The following is a 15,658-nucleotide window of genomic DNA, read 5'->3' as shown; positions in this document are numbered from 1 at the left end:
CCAACCTTTTCTATGACTCTCTTAAGACTTTATCCAAAAGGTTCTGGACCCCTGACCCACATTGTGAGACTGGAGAACTTGCTAAGACGTGGAATAAAAGAAAATGGTTGGAAAGGTACATTAAGTTTTTTTTTTTTTAAAGGAAACCAATATAATCCCACTATTCACAAAGCCATATAATATTTACAAACCCTGTGAGAACCACTCAAAAATATAATCTCTTGTATACACAATGGCATGCTCTTCTCTCAGAGGTCCCGATCTGTGGCAGATTAGAAAATCACCTTTGAAATACAATGATGGACAGCTTTTCTCATCAATTTGAGAGCTATAAAAGATGGCAGGGTCGCAAGCACAGGTTTTGTAGGTTCGAGCAAATCTGGTGTGGTTCCTGCGAGGAAATCAAGAATCTCCTGACATCATGACCAACTCTTCCTTGCTCATTTTTGCACTTGCATTTTGTGTCAACTCGTTTGTTCATTCTGCAACCTTAGCTTTGCCTGCAAGTAGAATTAAAGACAATATGGCAAACCAAGATAGCTTTAGTTCTGTGATGGATGATGATGCCCTGAATGGAGTAGGACCTGGTGATTTCTCTCTCACTAGGTTCCCTCTCATAGAGGGAAGGCTGGCTGATGAAGATGGGACAAAGAGGATCTTCATCCTTTCAGTAAGTATTGCTGCTGAAGGTACTGTCCAATATGTTAGAAAAATGGGTTGCCTCAAGGGGTGTTGGATGGTTAAAGCTGTTAGGTTTCTAAAGGGTTTTTATTGGGAACTTGTCCTGTAAAAAAAAAAAAAATCTGTTGTTGGGCATTAGGTAGAACCATTAAGGCTTCTTTACACTGGGACAAACTAAATGTCCCTGGAGGATGCTCAATGGAAGGTTTTGTTTAAGAAAGTAGACTTCTCAATAGTTTTAGGAGATGTCTGAGTAGACTAAAGTAATATCTGCTTTCAGTGTGGTACATTACATTTAGCAGACACTCTTATCCCGAGCAATGTACAACATACCCAGAGCAGCCTGGGGAACAGTTGAGGGTTAGGTGCCAGCTATTCCTGCTTGTCCAGGGAATCGGCTGGTGACTCTTTGGTGTCAAAGCTGTTTCTCTAACCATTAGGCCATGGCTTCCTTTTGAGAAATTTGGACATGTAATGGTGGTCAGGGTTTTCCAGAAAATCTGAAGTAGTCGGCTAAAAAAAAAAAAAAAAAAGTAGTAGGCGGCTCTGGAATTTGTGGCAGTGAAATTGCCACGGCGCTCCAAAGGTGGGCTAATGTTAAGAGGGTCTGGGGGCATGCCCCCCAAGAAAATTTTGAAATTTACATGCCTTCTGGTGCATTCTCAGCTAATAAATTACTCACCATTTCCCTGTAAAATACTTGCAAAATATGTATGAAATTTCCCTCTAGATGTTTGTGTGCTTGGCTTTCTCAGTTTCCCTCCGTACGGTAGTATGCTGCCTGGCTCTGTAACATAACTACATACGCTATGGCATGGTCACGTGGTCCGGCTCAGCCAATCAGAGCGCAAGAATCGATCAACAAATATGGCGTCGCTTCCGGTCATGCCAGACCCGAATTGAAGACAATTTTGTGGTGAAATAATTGGATTTGCAGCAAATTATGGGCAGGGGAGACGATATAAATTGCTTGAACATTGAAAGGCAAGGTTTAATTTTTTTCTGGGATCGAGTAGCCGGTGCAGACCGTCTGTGTAGGTGGAGAAAACCACTGGTTGCTGGCTCTTGTGGACATCTCTGGGTTGTACATTGCAGCTCCAGTATCCAATGTCCCTGGGTCAATCCTGAGCTTGCATTACTGTTTATGCAGAGTTCCTCATGTTCTCCTCACATTCACCTTGGTTTCTTCTATGTTCTCAGGTTTCATCCCAACTCCCTAAAACATGCCATTAGGCAAGATAGCTACTCTAAATTGCCCCAGGTGTCAATGAGTCTGAGGTGTCCATATGCACAAGGGGACCTGTGATGTAACCCACCTCATAGCCAGTGGAATAAGATCTGTATCTAATGTAACCCTGACCAGTCTAAATGGCTTTCTGAAGATGGACAGACGGATGTACACTCATGTGGAAAAAATTGGATCCTCAGTGGGTTTTTTTTTTTTAATGGTTAAAGCTTTTACCTTTCTGAAGGGGTTTTATTGGGAAATTTTCTTAAATGGAAGCATTTTTTTTTCTAAAAAACAGACTTCTCAATAGTTTTAGCAGACCTTCCAGGAGATTAAAGTCATAAAATGCCTTCAGTGATACAGTTTGACATCGTTTGTGAAACACCATGGTAGCAAATACTTGAGGTCAAGGTGCCTTTCTTCTGACACTTAAATATGTCAAAACTAAATCTTGTAAAAATTCTGTTTTACAGTCTTAATACTCGGTCTGTTTTTTAAAGCTTGGTCAGCCGTCTCAGACTTCCTTATACCATGTTAACAGTAAATATTATTGAAGCTACGACCTTACTGTAGCTTCAGTTACACATGTGTAGTTATGGATATAAAATGAGACATGTTCACCAATGGGTATAGATTTGGCTGAACTTCTCAGGCCCTGTGTAGTGGCCTGGATTTTCCTCTCTGGAAATGCTCAGTGATCATGTTGAAACAGTTATCAGAGTAATCGAAGGAACAATCGAAGGGAGGAGAAGTTACATCTACATGGACGGAAACTATAGCCTGCAAATAAACGGATACACTATGATCTTAAGAAGGGGAAAAGTGAGACATGGGAAACTTTCTTGCAATTTGAACCAATTCTTTCATGTGGGGTTCCATACTCAAAACTACATATCAGAACACTTCAGGAGCTCTTGGGTGTGTTCCATTCAAATTATCTTTAAACATCTCCAGGTGTAGGTAGGAAAAAAAGGCTTAGGCTTTCTTCCATACAAGAGATCCCCAAAGAGGAAACAGTGGTTTGTGTTTAGTTTTGTGAATTAGATTGCTTGTGTAAGGTGGTCAGCAGAGAAGGTCATCAGCCCACAGACGCCTCTTGGTAATTGTCAACGATCTGTTCCACTCAGGATTTAGGATCAAAAGGGGTTTCTGGGAGTGACGCAAGCTCTGGTTTTGGCCGAACCTTTCCCGTGCTATCACCATGGAGAATCAACCGTGCTCTTGCTGCAACTCAGAAGGATGAGTGGCACAATGCAGATGATCTCATCCCCATGGCCAAGAGAAACACGGACAATAAGAGTAGGTCTTCTCGCTCTCTCTCTCTTTTTTTTGTTTTGCGTCATTGATGAATGCAATACTAGAACATGGCTTATCGTCCAACTTGGCTGCACACACCATGTGGTGATGTGTTTCATCAAGCGGGTGTCTCTTTCCTGTCATTTTGAGTCATTTAAAGGAAGGAAAAGATGGGATTTCAAAGTTTTGACAGTTCCCATGACACTGATCCTTTCCAGAGTCTGAATCTGTGCAGCCATCCAAATGTAAATTTCTCACTTTCCTTAATTAAGATTACAATAGCCAAACCCACCCATGAATCTCCCAGAATGTATGATGGTTTGGGGTGGTCTGCTGCACTTAAACATTTGTGTGTGAAAACGACCTCAGTCTGAAATGAAAAAGATGCACATGGGGCTCTTGAGTTGCGCAACACAAAAGCAGTCGCTGTAATCATCGGTAGACTGAGTTCGAATCCCGATGATCCCGCAGCCATCTGTGAGCCAGGAGTTCAAGAGAACGTAATCAATCAGCCATGCTCTTTAGGTGGGAGGGAAAGCATTACTATATAGATCACTTGTGAATCCCACTCAAACACTAGCCAGTTGTGAGCATCTGTGAGCTCAGGTAAGCAGAAGAGGGTAGATGGCTCTTTTCTCTGAGCAGCAGTTTGAAAAGATGCTGTTGTATCGTATGTCTTAGAGAAAGCACATGCTAGGGTTTGGTAGAGGTTATAAGAGTGGAGAGCTAGCTAGTGGGGGTGAGTTGGCAAATAACAGAGTTGAAAGAGAATGGGGGTTATGGTTAAGGGGATTCACCTTGGTAAATTAGGCATTTTCACCTTTGAGGTACTACTTAAACATTGCTGATAACATAAAAAAAAGAAGGATTATTAGCCTTATTCAAATGACGGCCATAATTTAAGTGATGTCCTTCTGAATGAAACCTTGTTCTTTGCTTCCATTTAGTGCTTCGGTGCATGATCGGGAGGGTGTACCGACCCTGCTGGCAGGCTTGAAGATACAGTGTACCTTCACAGCTACAACGTACCCAAGGACCTGATGTCATAGTCATCGTCATGTTCTTCGAAAAATTTTCACACAACCAAGAAAGGGGGGGAACCCACCCAGTGGGCAGTCAAATAAAACTTTATTAAAACCAGAAATGTACTTGTTTGACTAAAAAGACCAAATGCAAGACTATTGTGAAATGACTGATGCCCACATTACAAAACTGCATGTAAAGGTTTTCAGTTCATTGAGAAAACAGATCTCCATCAGGGTTTAACTACAAAGCAATAGTGTAAATCTTCACATGCATGCCTAAAGTGCTAATTTATCCTCATCACATGCTTAGATGAAGGACATGATTACAGAGGACGCGAGATGTCTCGATGAAGCGTCCCATAGAAGTTTTAAATCATAGCCGGAAAAAGCTCGTCAGCCTGCCCTGACCTGCAATGAGCTTCTTTCTAGCCTTATTGACACTCTTCTTCCCTGGCCCTGAGCTACAGGCTTTGGCAGGAGGTCTTTTCTGGGGTGGCTGGTTCTCATCACCTCCTTGTTCCACACACTCTCTGTTTGACAGCTTCCTCTTGGAAGTTTTGGTGATGGTTTGGAGTTCTGCCACTTCTTTCCTTGAAACACCTGTTCGCATTGGGCCATTGGTGCTGCGTTGCTTGAGGGCTGGTTTGGTCCCTGAGCCACGGTATGCCTGAACTGCCGTCTGTTGATTCACCTCAACTGAAGAACATGCGTAAATAAAAGAGGGGGAAAAAGAGGAAAAGGGTGAAAAGAGCAGGGAGGAGGGGGATTATGAAATTGCTGACGTTAGCCATGCAGTTTAACAGGCAGTATGTTTATTTTACAGAGCTGAAGCTGGACATTTGTCATGTAGTGCAGTCGAGTTCTCACACAGAGCGTGTCTAAGTTTTTTACAACAGAAGCGAGACCAGCCAAGTTTTATGGAATGGGGAATCATTTAAAAGGTTGATCTTAAGTACCAGTCCCCAAGCAGGAATTAAGCAGAGATTGAGGCCTTGACTCACCCAGGAGGTGAACCTGGGCAGGATGCCGACGGTGTGGCGTCAGAGGCACCTGGAACACTCCTGTCTGTGTGCGTTTGTGTCTCAGACCCCCATAAACCATGTGTGAAAGTTATGAACTACACAAAAAGGACTGAAGAGAGAGTACCTTGTTTTTCGCATTTGTCTGCAGGGTCAGACTCATCCTCAGGGGGCGTATTAACAGCTGAGGAGACCGTCCATTTAGGAGCAGGATGAATGCAGGTTGGAAGCTGACTTGTGCTGGGAAAGTCCAGCACACGATTTAGAGGCAGACCATCGTCCGTGTACGTGCAGGCAAACTGCGAACGGATGCCCCGCTCCCTTACCTGAAGAACAAAGATAAAAAACAGGGCACTGAGATCAGACAGCTGGGAGATGAGATGAGATGGAGATATTGAGGCCAAGTCAGAGAACAGGCTGCTTTTGAAATCTCGAAGGCCTTGGAGAAATGCTGATCCAACACTGTTGTGCCTGTTTGATCCACGCCTGCTTGGGATTAGCAGGATTGCAGAGTCTTCTGAGCCAACGACCCTCAATAAAGTAATCAGGGAAAAAAAAGATATATATAAAGCAAAGCTTGGTGGGACTGGGAAAGTAAGGCTTGGAAAGGGATAGATCAAAGAATTTTTCAAAGTGTTTAAAAAAAAAACGAGACTGGGAACAGAACACCAGGTTTCCCTTAACGCATGCTAATAGAGCGCACGTTGAACACTCAGGATAAAAATGTAGATTTATAAAGATCACATGCAGACTTTAACTCCCAATGATATGACTGATAACCAACATTCATGATGTATTCGTCTTCTCAAGACAGCAATCTGTTAAAAAGCAGAGAAGTGCTGCTTTATTTAAATGATTACTGTGTGAGCAGGCATGTTGATATGTCGTCATGGGGTGAACCCAACTTTCCACATAGGAATTTCAAGTTGAGGGAACATTTTCTCGGTCTCTCCCCCCCAGTCAAACGTTGGAAATTGAGTTACAAGCTTTAGTTGAAAGCAGCATTAAAAGCGTAACTCCTCCCCCAGCTCTGAACCTAGCTCCACCTACTCCATAATTTTGAAAAAATGCTAAAAAAAGTGTGGGAAGGGCTGAGGAGGGGGCAGGGTTGGGGAAATAGCGTAAACTCCTGCGAGTCTTGATCAGCATATTTGTAAACGAGTGTGGTTTCACAGAAGGGTGGGGACTGGGAAAAGTGAACCGCCCACCTCGGATTAGAGGGTGTTAACTTTTTTTTTTAAATAACCAAAGTCCCAAATGGTCGGCTCTACATCAGCATCAACCTGGCCAGGTTCAGGAGGATTTAAACCTCTAGATTGCATACCGAACCAATTTTCATCCCATAAAATGCAGATTTTTTTTTTTTATAAAAATGGTCATTTTGTTAACATTAACACCAGCATTGGTGTGGTGTTTCATCACATTACAGTCATAGTTAGTTTATGGCTCAAAACACACATTTAAAAAAAGCGTGCACCTCTTTAATGCCAGTCCAGATATCATAGCAAACATGTTATTTCACCAGAACCTTGAAGCTGAAGGTCCAGGGTTGATTTTTTTGCTTTTATACTGTATTATAAAAATATATAAAAAGATGCATAAGTGACCTGTTCATTCACACAGCAGAAATCCTTATCTTTAATGTTTTATCCATTAAAATCCCCAGGCTTTAGATCCAAAGCTGTGCAGAGAGCTGTGCTTTGCTCTCACTGCACTAACTGACATCAGCCTGGATACAAACCATGATGGTGCAGCAGGATAAAGTCATTCTGCAGACAACAGGAAGCAATAACCTTTCAAGTTTCCTCCTTGTTAGTCAGGTTACGGGAGTGATACGATATCTTCAAAGTGAAATTGATGCGGAAAAGCTTCCGCCCGCCGAGTTCAGGAAGCAGCGAGCTACCCAGGGACCATTACTGCTCACTCACAGGAAGTCAGCCAGAGTGGAGGCAGCTAAAGTGACATCTGCTAGCCCAATCAGATAACAACGCCATGTTTCAAAATGTGTTTTGCATACATGCTTGAGGAGAACCCAAAGCAGTTCATCTCTACATTGAAATGCCTGTTCCTAAAGTATTTATATATATATTAAAAAAAAAAGACAGGAAAGTGTACATTTTATAAATACATCAAGTCTTTTCAAAGTCTTGTGATGCCCATATCTGGTCATTTTATTCAGCTTGCATTTTGTTAAATACATTTTATTTCAATAACTTTATAAGCAAATAGTAAAAACTTTGGGCATTTAGTACCTCAAGTCTTTAATACACTGAACCATGAGCCTTAGTGTGCTTTCACACTGTCAGTCTGAAAAAAAGAAAACTGATGCTTTTGGATTGGTGGCTGAGAAACATCCTTGTAAATCTCGTTCATTCTTTGGTTAGAAAAATAGCTCTGCATGGCATGAAGAAATCAGTAAAGTCACCTGAGACTCATGGAGGACAGAACTTCCTATAACGGCACCGCTGACGAGAGTGCAGGTGAAAATCACAGGTTTGTATTAAAAGGTAGGGTATGCAATTTATCACAGAAGCATTTCGGTTACATTTCTTGATATTCCCTTTACATCCTGAAAGCAATGAATAAATCAAATGCTTTTGAGTGGCTTTGCAGGGAGGGCTGAAGGTGGGGTTTTTCAGTTGCTGGTTTCTCTAAAAATTACTTATCCTGCCTTTAATGTGCTCATTCTAATAGGTTATTGTTCCTATAGTCACAACTCATTTACCCAATATGTAGATAAGAGAAAGAAAAAAAAAAGTGTTATTTGATTAAAAACAAACCCCACATTCATTACAATGGTAAAGTTTTCTGTAAGGAGATGTTTATTTAATATTTATGGAAGGAGTCTCCAGTGTCAGTGCTTCGTAAGCGTCAGAGGTAAAGCTGTAATTTGAGGATGTTATGTTTCGCAGTGTGCTTTTTTTGGTCTTATCTTTTAAGAGAAAGAGAGAAGGAAAAAAAAGCCTGATGGGAAGACAGTTTATAGCTGCTATAATACAAGAAAGAATGGGAACTAACTTGTAACTACGTTACACATCGTTTAACAAATCTATAAGTACAGTGTCTTTTATGAATGAATGAAAATTGGGAGGCTTTTATATTAGATTTTTCTAAAGCTTTTGATAGAGTACCCCATCAGAGATTACTTTATAAAAAGTTAAGCCATTATGGAATTCAAGGCAGCCTTTTGTCCTGGATCAAAGCGTTTCTCACTAAGAGAACACAGAGGGTAGCCTTGGAGGGTATTTTATCAAATCCGTGCTCTGTAACATCAGGAGTCCCTCAAGGTACAGTCCTAGGACCATTACTGTTCTTGATTTACATTAATGACTTGCCTTCGTGTATTACATCAACAATAAATTTGTTTGCTGATGACTGTTTTTTATATCGTACCATAAATAATCTGACTGATTGCCAGCATCTACAGAAAGCTCTAGATGCTTTAAGCAAGTGGGAAAAAGATTGGCAAAATGTCAGTGTTGACAATTGTCATACTATGTTTTTCCACCAAGAAAACTATTCCAGATACAATACATGTCCTCAATAATCATAGCTTAGATAGAGTTCATCATTACTCTTACTTAGGTGTTATACTTTCTGAAAATCTAAAATGGTCAGAGCATGTTGCACACATTACATCTAGTGCTAAACAAACCCTCGGTGTCATCAGAAGGAATTTTAGAAATGTCTCTGCAACCTGTAAATCTAAACTTTATTGTAGTTTAATAAGACCTAAAATAGAATATGCAAATTCTGCCTGGTATCCCCATCTTCAAAAAGACATACATCATCTTGATATGATTCAATGTACCGCAGTTAGATTGTGTTTTAATAATTATTCGAGGGAACCAGAGGTAGTAACTGATATGCTCAACAAATTGGAGTGGCCATCCCTTGAAGGTAGAAGAGTTCTCTCTCGACTGGTTATCGGACTATTGATCTCGAGAGAGACTTGTATCTTACTCCTCTACCTCGTATTTCAAGGGGTGGAAACTGATTTTTTTTACGGCCACATTCAAATTGTAATCAGCATGCAAATAGTTTCTTTCCTTGGGCGATTAATCAGTGGAATAGGCTTCCAGGAGATATTGTTAATATAGAGGATAACACAAAAGTTAAGGCCGCTTTATGTGATCACCTCATTGAAAATAGAAGGTGGTTTTAGGAAAATTTAAATTAGATATATATTATTTATAGCCTTGCATTTTAATTTATTTTATACATTTTATATTACTTGCGCATATATATATATATATATATATATATATATATATATATATATATATATATATATATATATACACATATATACACATATATATATACATATATATATATACATACACACACACACACACACACACTACCGTTCAAAAGTTTGGGGTCAACCAGACAATTTTGTGTTTTCCATGAAAAGTCACACTTTTATTTACCACCATAAGTTGTAAAATGAATAGAAAATATAGTCGAGACATTTTTCTGGCCATTTTGAGCATTTAATCGACCCCACAAATGTGATGCTCCAGAAACTCAATCTGCTCAAAGGAAGGTCAGTTTTATAGCTTCTCTAAAGAGCTCAACTGTTTTCAGCTGTGCTAACATGATTGTACAAGGGTTTTCTAATCATCCATTAGCCTTCTGAGGCAATGAGCAAACACATTGTACCATTAGAACACTGGAGTGAGAGTTGCTGGAAATGGGCCTCTATACGATAGTGCCTCTTGAACGGTAGTGTATATATGCTTTATTTATATTGATGTGATGCTTTTAAATACGCTTTATCAATTAATAAAGTAGAAGAGATATTTCTTGAAATATTCTATGGCACAACTCCGCCCTCAATCCAAGTGGCGCATGCTGCGATTCTCAGCTTGCCTTGTGGAGTCTGCGCGACAGCACGCACTCCTGCGTTGCTCTTTGCTTGTTTTCATGTATACGTGTGCTTGTGTTTGTTTACGTCTAGTTGCCTCCAATGTCTTGCTATTGGTTTGTCATCACATTTACCCCTTTCTGTTGAAACCCAGTTAGTTTGTCCATTTATACCTGGTGTTCTCCAGTCTACCTTGGCAAAGTATACACACCGTGCCTCTTGTCTAGTTTTTGGATTCCTAGTTTTCGTCCATAGTTTTGTCTCTGCCACTGTCTGCTGATCGCCTGAACTCTGCCTGTTTGACCATGCTCTTGCTTCACATGTTGGATTTGTTTGCCTGATTTTTCTAAAAGTCTAATTATGGCATTTGCATACATTATAGTGGTGAAGTATTCGATCACAGACGAGGATTGTGGGGTAAATAAGATGGATGCAAGTGCAGGAATTAGTGCACGTGTACATGAAAGACAAAAACAAAAGTGCAACTGGGATATTGTGTGGGCTGTAAATGCAAAATCCACAAGGCGCTGAGAATCGTACCGGCACTCTGCCGAGCGCTCTGTAGTGCTTCTAGCAGCGAACAGTATTATATAAATTTGCTGTCTACTGAAGCGTTACAGCTGTTTCGGCTATGCTACAGGATGGCGGGATTTGAAAAATTCATAATGTACAGGAAATTCAAACCAGCATACTGGATGGACTGGTATACTGTCCAGCACTACCTTTATATTAAATAAAGTAAAGTAAGGAATAAAGCACTCTGTGTCATGCTGTCTTTTAGAAGGAGAGGAGGAGAGAAAAATAAAAAAAGGCCACCTCAATGAGGCTGTCGCTCATACCAGCCACTGCTGTTGTGTGCGCATGAGTTTGAAATCCAATCAATCCTGTAGGAGGAGTAGCGATTTTTGTGAAACTGCACGTGACCCCTGTGTAGCCTCATCCACGGCAGGTGGCACCACCTGGTGAACAATTCTTGCTGGAATATGTCTTTAGAGTCTTCTGGGCGAGGTTCAGTGAAAACGTCCCAGCAGTTTATGAACAGTAGTGTTTGGTGTGACGAGTTACCCAAAAAGTTCAAACAGCCATAAAATGTTAAATATGACAGGTGGCGCCACCGTCTGGACAACTCTTATGCACACCCACCTGGGGAACATTCCACAGGAGTTTGATCAAAATCCGATCACTCCTGTAGGAGGAGGAGCGATTTTCATGAAATTGCACATGACCCATTTGTAGCCTCATCCATGGTAGGTGGTGCCACCTGGTGAACAATTCTCATTGGAATATGTCTTTAGAGTCTTCTGGGTGAGGTTCAGTGAAAATGTCCCAGCAGTTTACGGAGAGTAGCGTTTAATGCGATTAGTCACCCCAAAATTTCAGACACTCATAAAATCGTAAATATGAAAAAGGTGGCGCCATCGTCCTGACAACTTTTATGCACACCCACCTGGGGAACACTATGCGAGTTTGATCGAAATCCGATCAATCCTGTAGGAGTAGCGATTTTTGTAAATTGTGGATGGACGATGCGTGATCGCATAACCTCGTCTGGCCTGGCCTATGATGAGATGAGCTAAACAAAAAACCCATAGCTGATTATTTTTAATTACCCCGTGCCCTAGTACTCCTACCTTCAGCACACTAAATCATTAAGGACCCAAGTGAAAATTGTAAGCCACTGTGGTATTTAAATTAAAGTCTACCACATTTATTTTCTCTTCTTGTCTCCAAATCTCCAGAGCATGTGGCATTTCTGCAGTGCTACAGCTCTGTCCTTTGGATCAAGTTTAACAGTTTAAACCTCTGCAACCCAAAACACATGGCAACACAGTATAGAGAGGGAGAACACACAAAACACTGCTGATGTGAACGTCCCCGGTGTAGACCTGACGATTCTTTACCTTAGATTTCACATGGCCTTGCTGGCTCTGGATGCGACTGCGCAGGGGCTTTGGAGAGAGTCCCGTGGGAACTTCTGGAGATCTGCAGGCATCCAGATGAAAGAAAGCAGAAGTGAGATGATGATTATATTGTTGTACAACCAGTTCCCAAGTTTCCATGCTTCTCACTTTTAACATAAGCAGATATAAACAAGATGCATCACATGTTATGACTTAGCAGAACTTTACTATGCATCTGCTTGCCTTTTAAATGAGCAATATTTATTTCTAAATGCCTGGATAACCTCATTTTACAACTGGCACATATTTTAAAGCTGAGATTTAAGATTGAGGGGGGAAAACCTTTCATTAAAAAGGTCAGGCAATCAAAAATGATCGTTTTGACCTGGAAACACATTCATACAAAATGTTTGGTGTATTTGTTAATAAGACAAAAAGTGATTTGTTCAACAAAAATGCATTGTTCTGTATTACAGACATCTGTCAAAGCCTTACTCAAGCTCCCTCTACAGGTTGAAAACTTGTTGCTCAGAACAAATTCATGACAAAATATTGATTTGCCTCAATAAGGCAGCAGTGGGTGGCAACCTGTCAACTGTCCACGCCCCCAAACAGGAAGCAGCTGCACGTCTAGGGTCTGAGTATAAACACTCAGATGCTTCATTAGGTCCTCATTACAGAGGAGTGTTTCAGAGAACACTGCTCCTCTAATACTTTTTTTTTTTACCCGTGTTTTATCTCCTCATTCATATATAGTGGTAGTTTCTGTCAATATTTTGTCCTTTTTAAAGCTGGATTGAATGGAATTATAGATTTAGGTAGCTAGTAAACAAAGACAAATACATGAACCAGTGTATAAAAGATTTAAATAAATAAATAAATAAACAAACCCTTAACGCTCATCTACAAAAGTCACCTAAAACGAGACACCAGTTGCACAGAACACAAGGTTGTGCTTGTTTGATTGCTAAGAAATCTGATAAGGAGAAGATTGTGTGGAGATATATACACAAATATTTATTATTCTCTCCACATTCACTGGATATGAGCAATCGCGCGCTCTGATTGGCTACTCTACTACTAGGATATCAGCTCATATACCGTGAGTAGAGAAAAAAAAAATGGTGGAGCGTGTTGCTGAACCAACCGAGGATGAAATAAAAACTCTACTCAAAAACAAAACCCCCAAACAAACACACACACACACGAAAAAAAAAAGGAATAGAAGAAGTATTTGATGGTAAGAACATTTTTTATTTTTCAAGAATTATCACATTTTTCACAAATTGCTCCTGTCATTTCTCCGGTTTGTTTACATTCCAAGTAGAAATGATTGTCAGACGTTTTGTATAAAGCTTTGTCAAATTTGCAAAAAAAAATAGAAATAAAAATTCTCTGTTTCTCAAAATCCAGTGAATGTGGATAGAATAAAACAGTTATTCCACTCAATCTCATCGTACATGGATTATAGCGCCATCAGCTCATGTACGATTCGATTTGGGGAATAACTTAAATACACATTATAGCACCTTCAGACTCAGATACGCATCTAATTCAAATGTTTTTTTCTTTATTTTTATGAATTAAGTCACTTCATGTCTTAAAGTAATGATGGATGTCATTTCTCTTTACATACAGTAGTGCTTGAAAGTTTGTGAACCCTTTAGAATTTTCTAAATTTCTGCATAATCTGATGATGTTTTAGGTCATATTTTTCACACAAGTCCTAAAAGTAGATAAAGAGAACCCAGTTGTACAAATGATCCAAAAATATTATACTTGGTCATTTATTTATTGAGGAAAATGATCCAATATTACATATCTGTGAGTGGCAAAAGTATGTGAACCTCTAGGATTATCAGTTAATTTGAAGGTGAAATTAGAGTCAGGTGTTTTCAATCAATGGGACGACAATCAGGAGTGAGTGGGCACCCTGTTTTATTTAAAGAACAGGGATCTATCAAAGTCTGATCTTCACAACACATGTTTGTGGAAGTGTATCATGGCACAAACAAAGGAGATTTCGGAGGACTTCAGAAAAAGCGTTGTTGATGCTCATCAGGCTGGAAAAGGTTACAAAACCATCTCTAAAGAGTTTGGACTCCACCAATCCACAGTCAGACAGATTGTGTACAAATGGAGGAAATTCAAGACCATTGTTACCCTCCCCAGGAGTGGTCGACCAACAAAGATCACTCCAAGAGCAAGGCGTGTAATAGTCGGCGAGCTCACAAAGGACCCCAGGGTAACTTCTAAGCAACTGAAGGCCTCTCTCACATTGGCTAATGTTAATGTTCATGAGTCCACCATCAGGAGAACACTGAACAACAATGGTGTGCATGGCAGGGTTGCAAGGAGAAAGCCACTGCTCTCCAAAAAAAAACATTACTGCTCGTCTGCAGTTTGCTAAAGATCACGTGGACAAGCCAGAAGGCTATTGGAAAAATGTTTTGTGGACGGATGAGACCAAAATAGAACTTTTTGGTTTCAATGAGAAGCGTTATGTTTGGAGAAAGGAAAACACTGCATTCCAGCAAAAGAACCTTATCCCATCTGTGAAACATGGTGGTGGTAGTATCATGGTTTGGGCCTGTTTTGCTGCATCTGGGCCAAAACGGCTTGCCATCATTGATGGAACAATGAATTCTGAATTATACCAGCGAATTCTAAAAGAAAATGTCAGGACATCTGCCCATGAACTGAATCTCAAGAGAAGGTGGGTCATGCAGCAAGGCAACGACCCTAAGCACACAAGTCGTTCTACCAAAGAATGGTTAAAGAAGAATAAAGTTAATGTTTTGGAATGGCCAAGTCAAAGTCCTGACCTTAATCCAATGGAAATGTTGTGGAAGGACCTGAAGCGAGCAGTTCATGTGAGGAAACCCACCAACATCCCAGAGTTGAAGCTGTTCTGTACGGAGGAACGGGCTAAAATTCCTCCAAGCCGGTGTGCAGGACTGATCAACAGTTACCGCAAACGTTTAGTTGCAGTTATTGCTGCACAAGGGGGTCACACCAGATACTGAAAACAAAGGTTCACATACTTTTACCACTCTCTGATATGTAATATTGGATAATTTTCCTCAATAAATAAATGACCAAGTGTAATATTTTTGTCTCATTTGTTTAACTGGGTTCTCTTTATCTACTTTTAGGACTTGTGTGAAAATCTGATGATGTTTTAGGTCATATTTATGCAGAAATATAGAAAATTCTAAAGGGTTCACAAACTTTCAAGCACCACTGTAGTTGTTCAGTTCTTGACGTAATACTGTATGGATTATTACAGTTGTGGTGTTGAATAGGGCCATTTTATTATTTGTATTTTTATTATTTACCATTTGATTATTTCAAACACATTAAGAATAAACTCATCCGCCAGTTACCTTTTGATGAGACACACCTGTTAATTGAAAAGTATTCCAGGTGACCATTTCATGAAGCTGGTTAAGATAATGCTAATAGTGTGTAAAGCATCAAGGGAAATGCTGAATACAGTGACGAATCTAAAATATCAAACATTTTGTTTAAATTTTTTTGTTTACCACATTATTCCATAGTTTCAATATCTTCAGTATCATTCTACAATATAAAAATACAGAAAAACCTACGAATGAGTAGGGGTATACAAACTTTGG

The 15,658-nt window shown here is 40.1% G+C and overlaps 2 protein-coding genes across 3 annotated transcripts in view; one reads left to right on the top strand and one right to left on the bottom strand.

Annotated features, from left to right (window-relative positions):
- Nucleotides 1-421: 421 nt before the first annotated feature.
- pmch (pro-melanin-concentrating hormone) lies at nt 422-4,202 on the top strand. The gene is made up of 3 exons (XM_060903542.1): nt 422-670; nt 3,037-3,208; nt 4,153-4,202. Exons 1-3 carry the CDS (start codon nt 422-424, stop codon nt 4,200-4,202), a joined length of 471 nt encoding a protein of 156 aa, XP_060759525.1.
- Nucleotides 4,203-4,298: 96 nt separating this feature from the next.
- The window catches only part of parpbp (PARP1 binding protein), a 33,023-nt gene continuing 21,663 nt past the window's right edge, over nt 4,299-15,658 (bottom strand). For both annotated transcript variants that reach the window (XM_060903462.1, XM_060903463.1), the window contains exons 9-11: nt 12,021-12,102; nt 5,377-5,575; nt 4,299-4,926 (exon numbers count right to left, since the gene is read on the bottom strand). In XM_060903462.1, the coding sequence (XP_060759445.1) occupies nt 4,604-4,926; nt 5,377-5,575; nt 12,021-12,102 (604 nt within the window). In that variant the 3' untranslated portion in view covers nt 4,299-4,603. The remainder of the gene's footprint in view (nt 4,927-5,376; nt 5,576-12,020; nt 12,103-15,658) is intronic.

Source organism: Neoarius graeffei, chromosome 21 (assembly GCF_027579695.1).
Source record: "Neoarius graeffei isolate fNeoGra1 chromosome 21, fNeoGra1.pri, whole genome shotgun sequence".
NCBI classification, from domain to species: Eukaryota; Metazoa; Chordata; class Actinopteri; order Siluriformes; family Ariidae; genus Neoarius; species Neoarius graeffei.
This window is presented reverse-complemented; position numbering and strand designations above follow the sequence as displayed.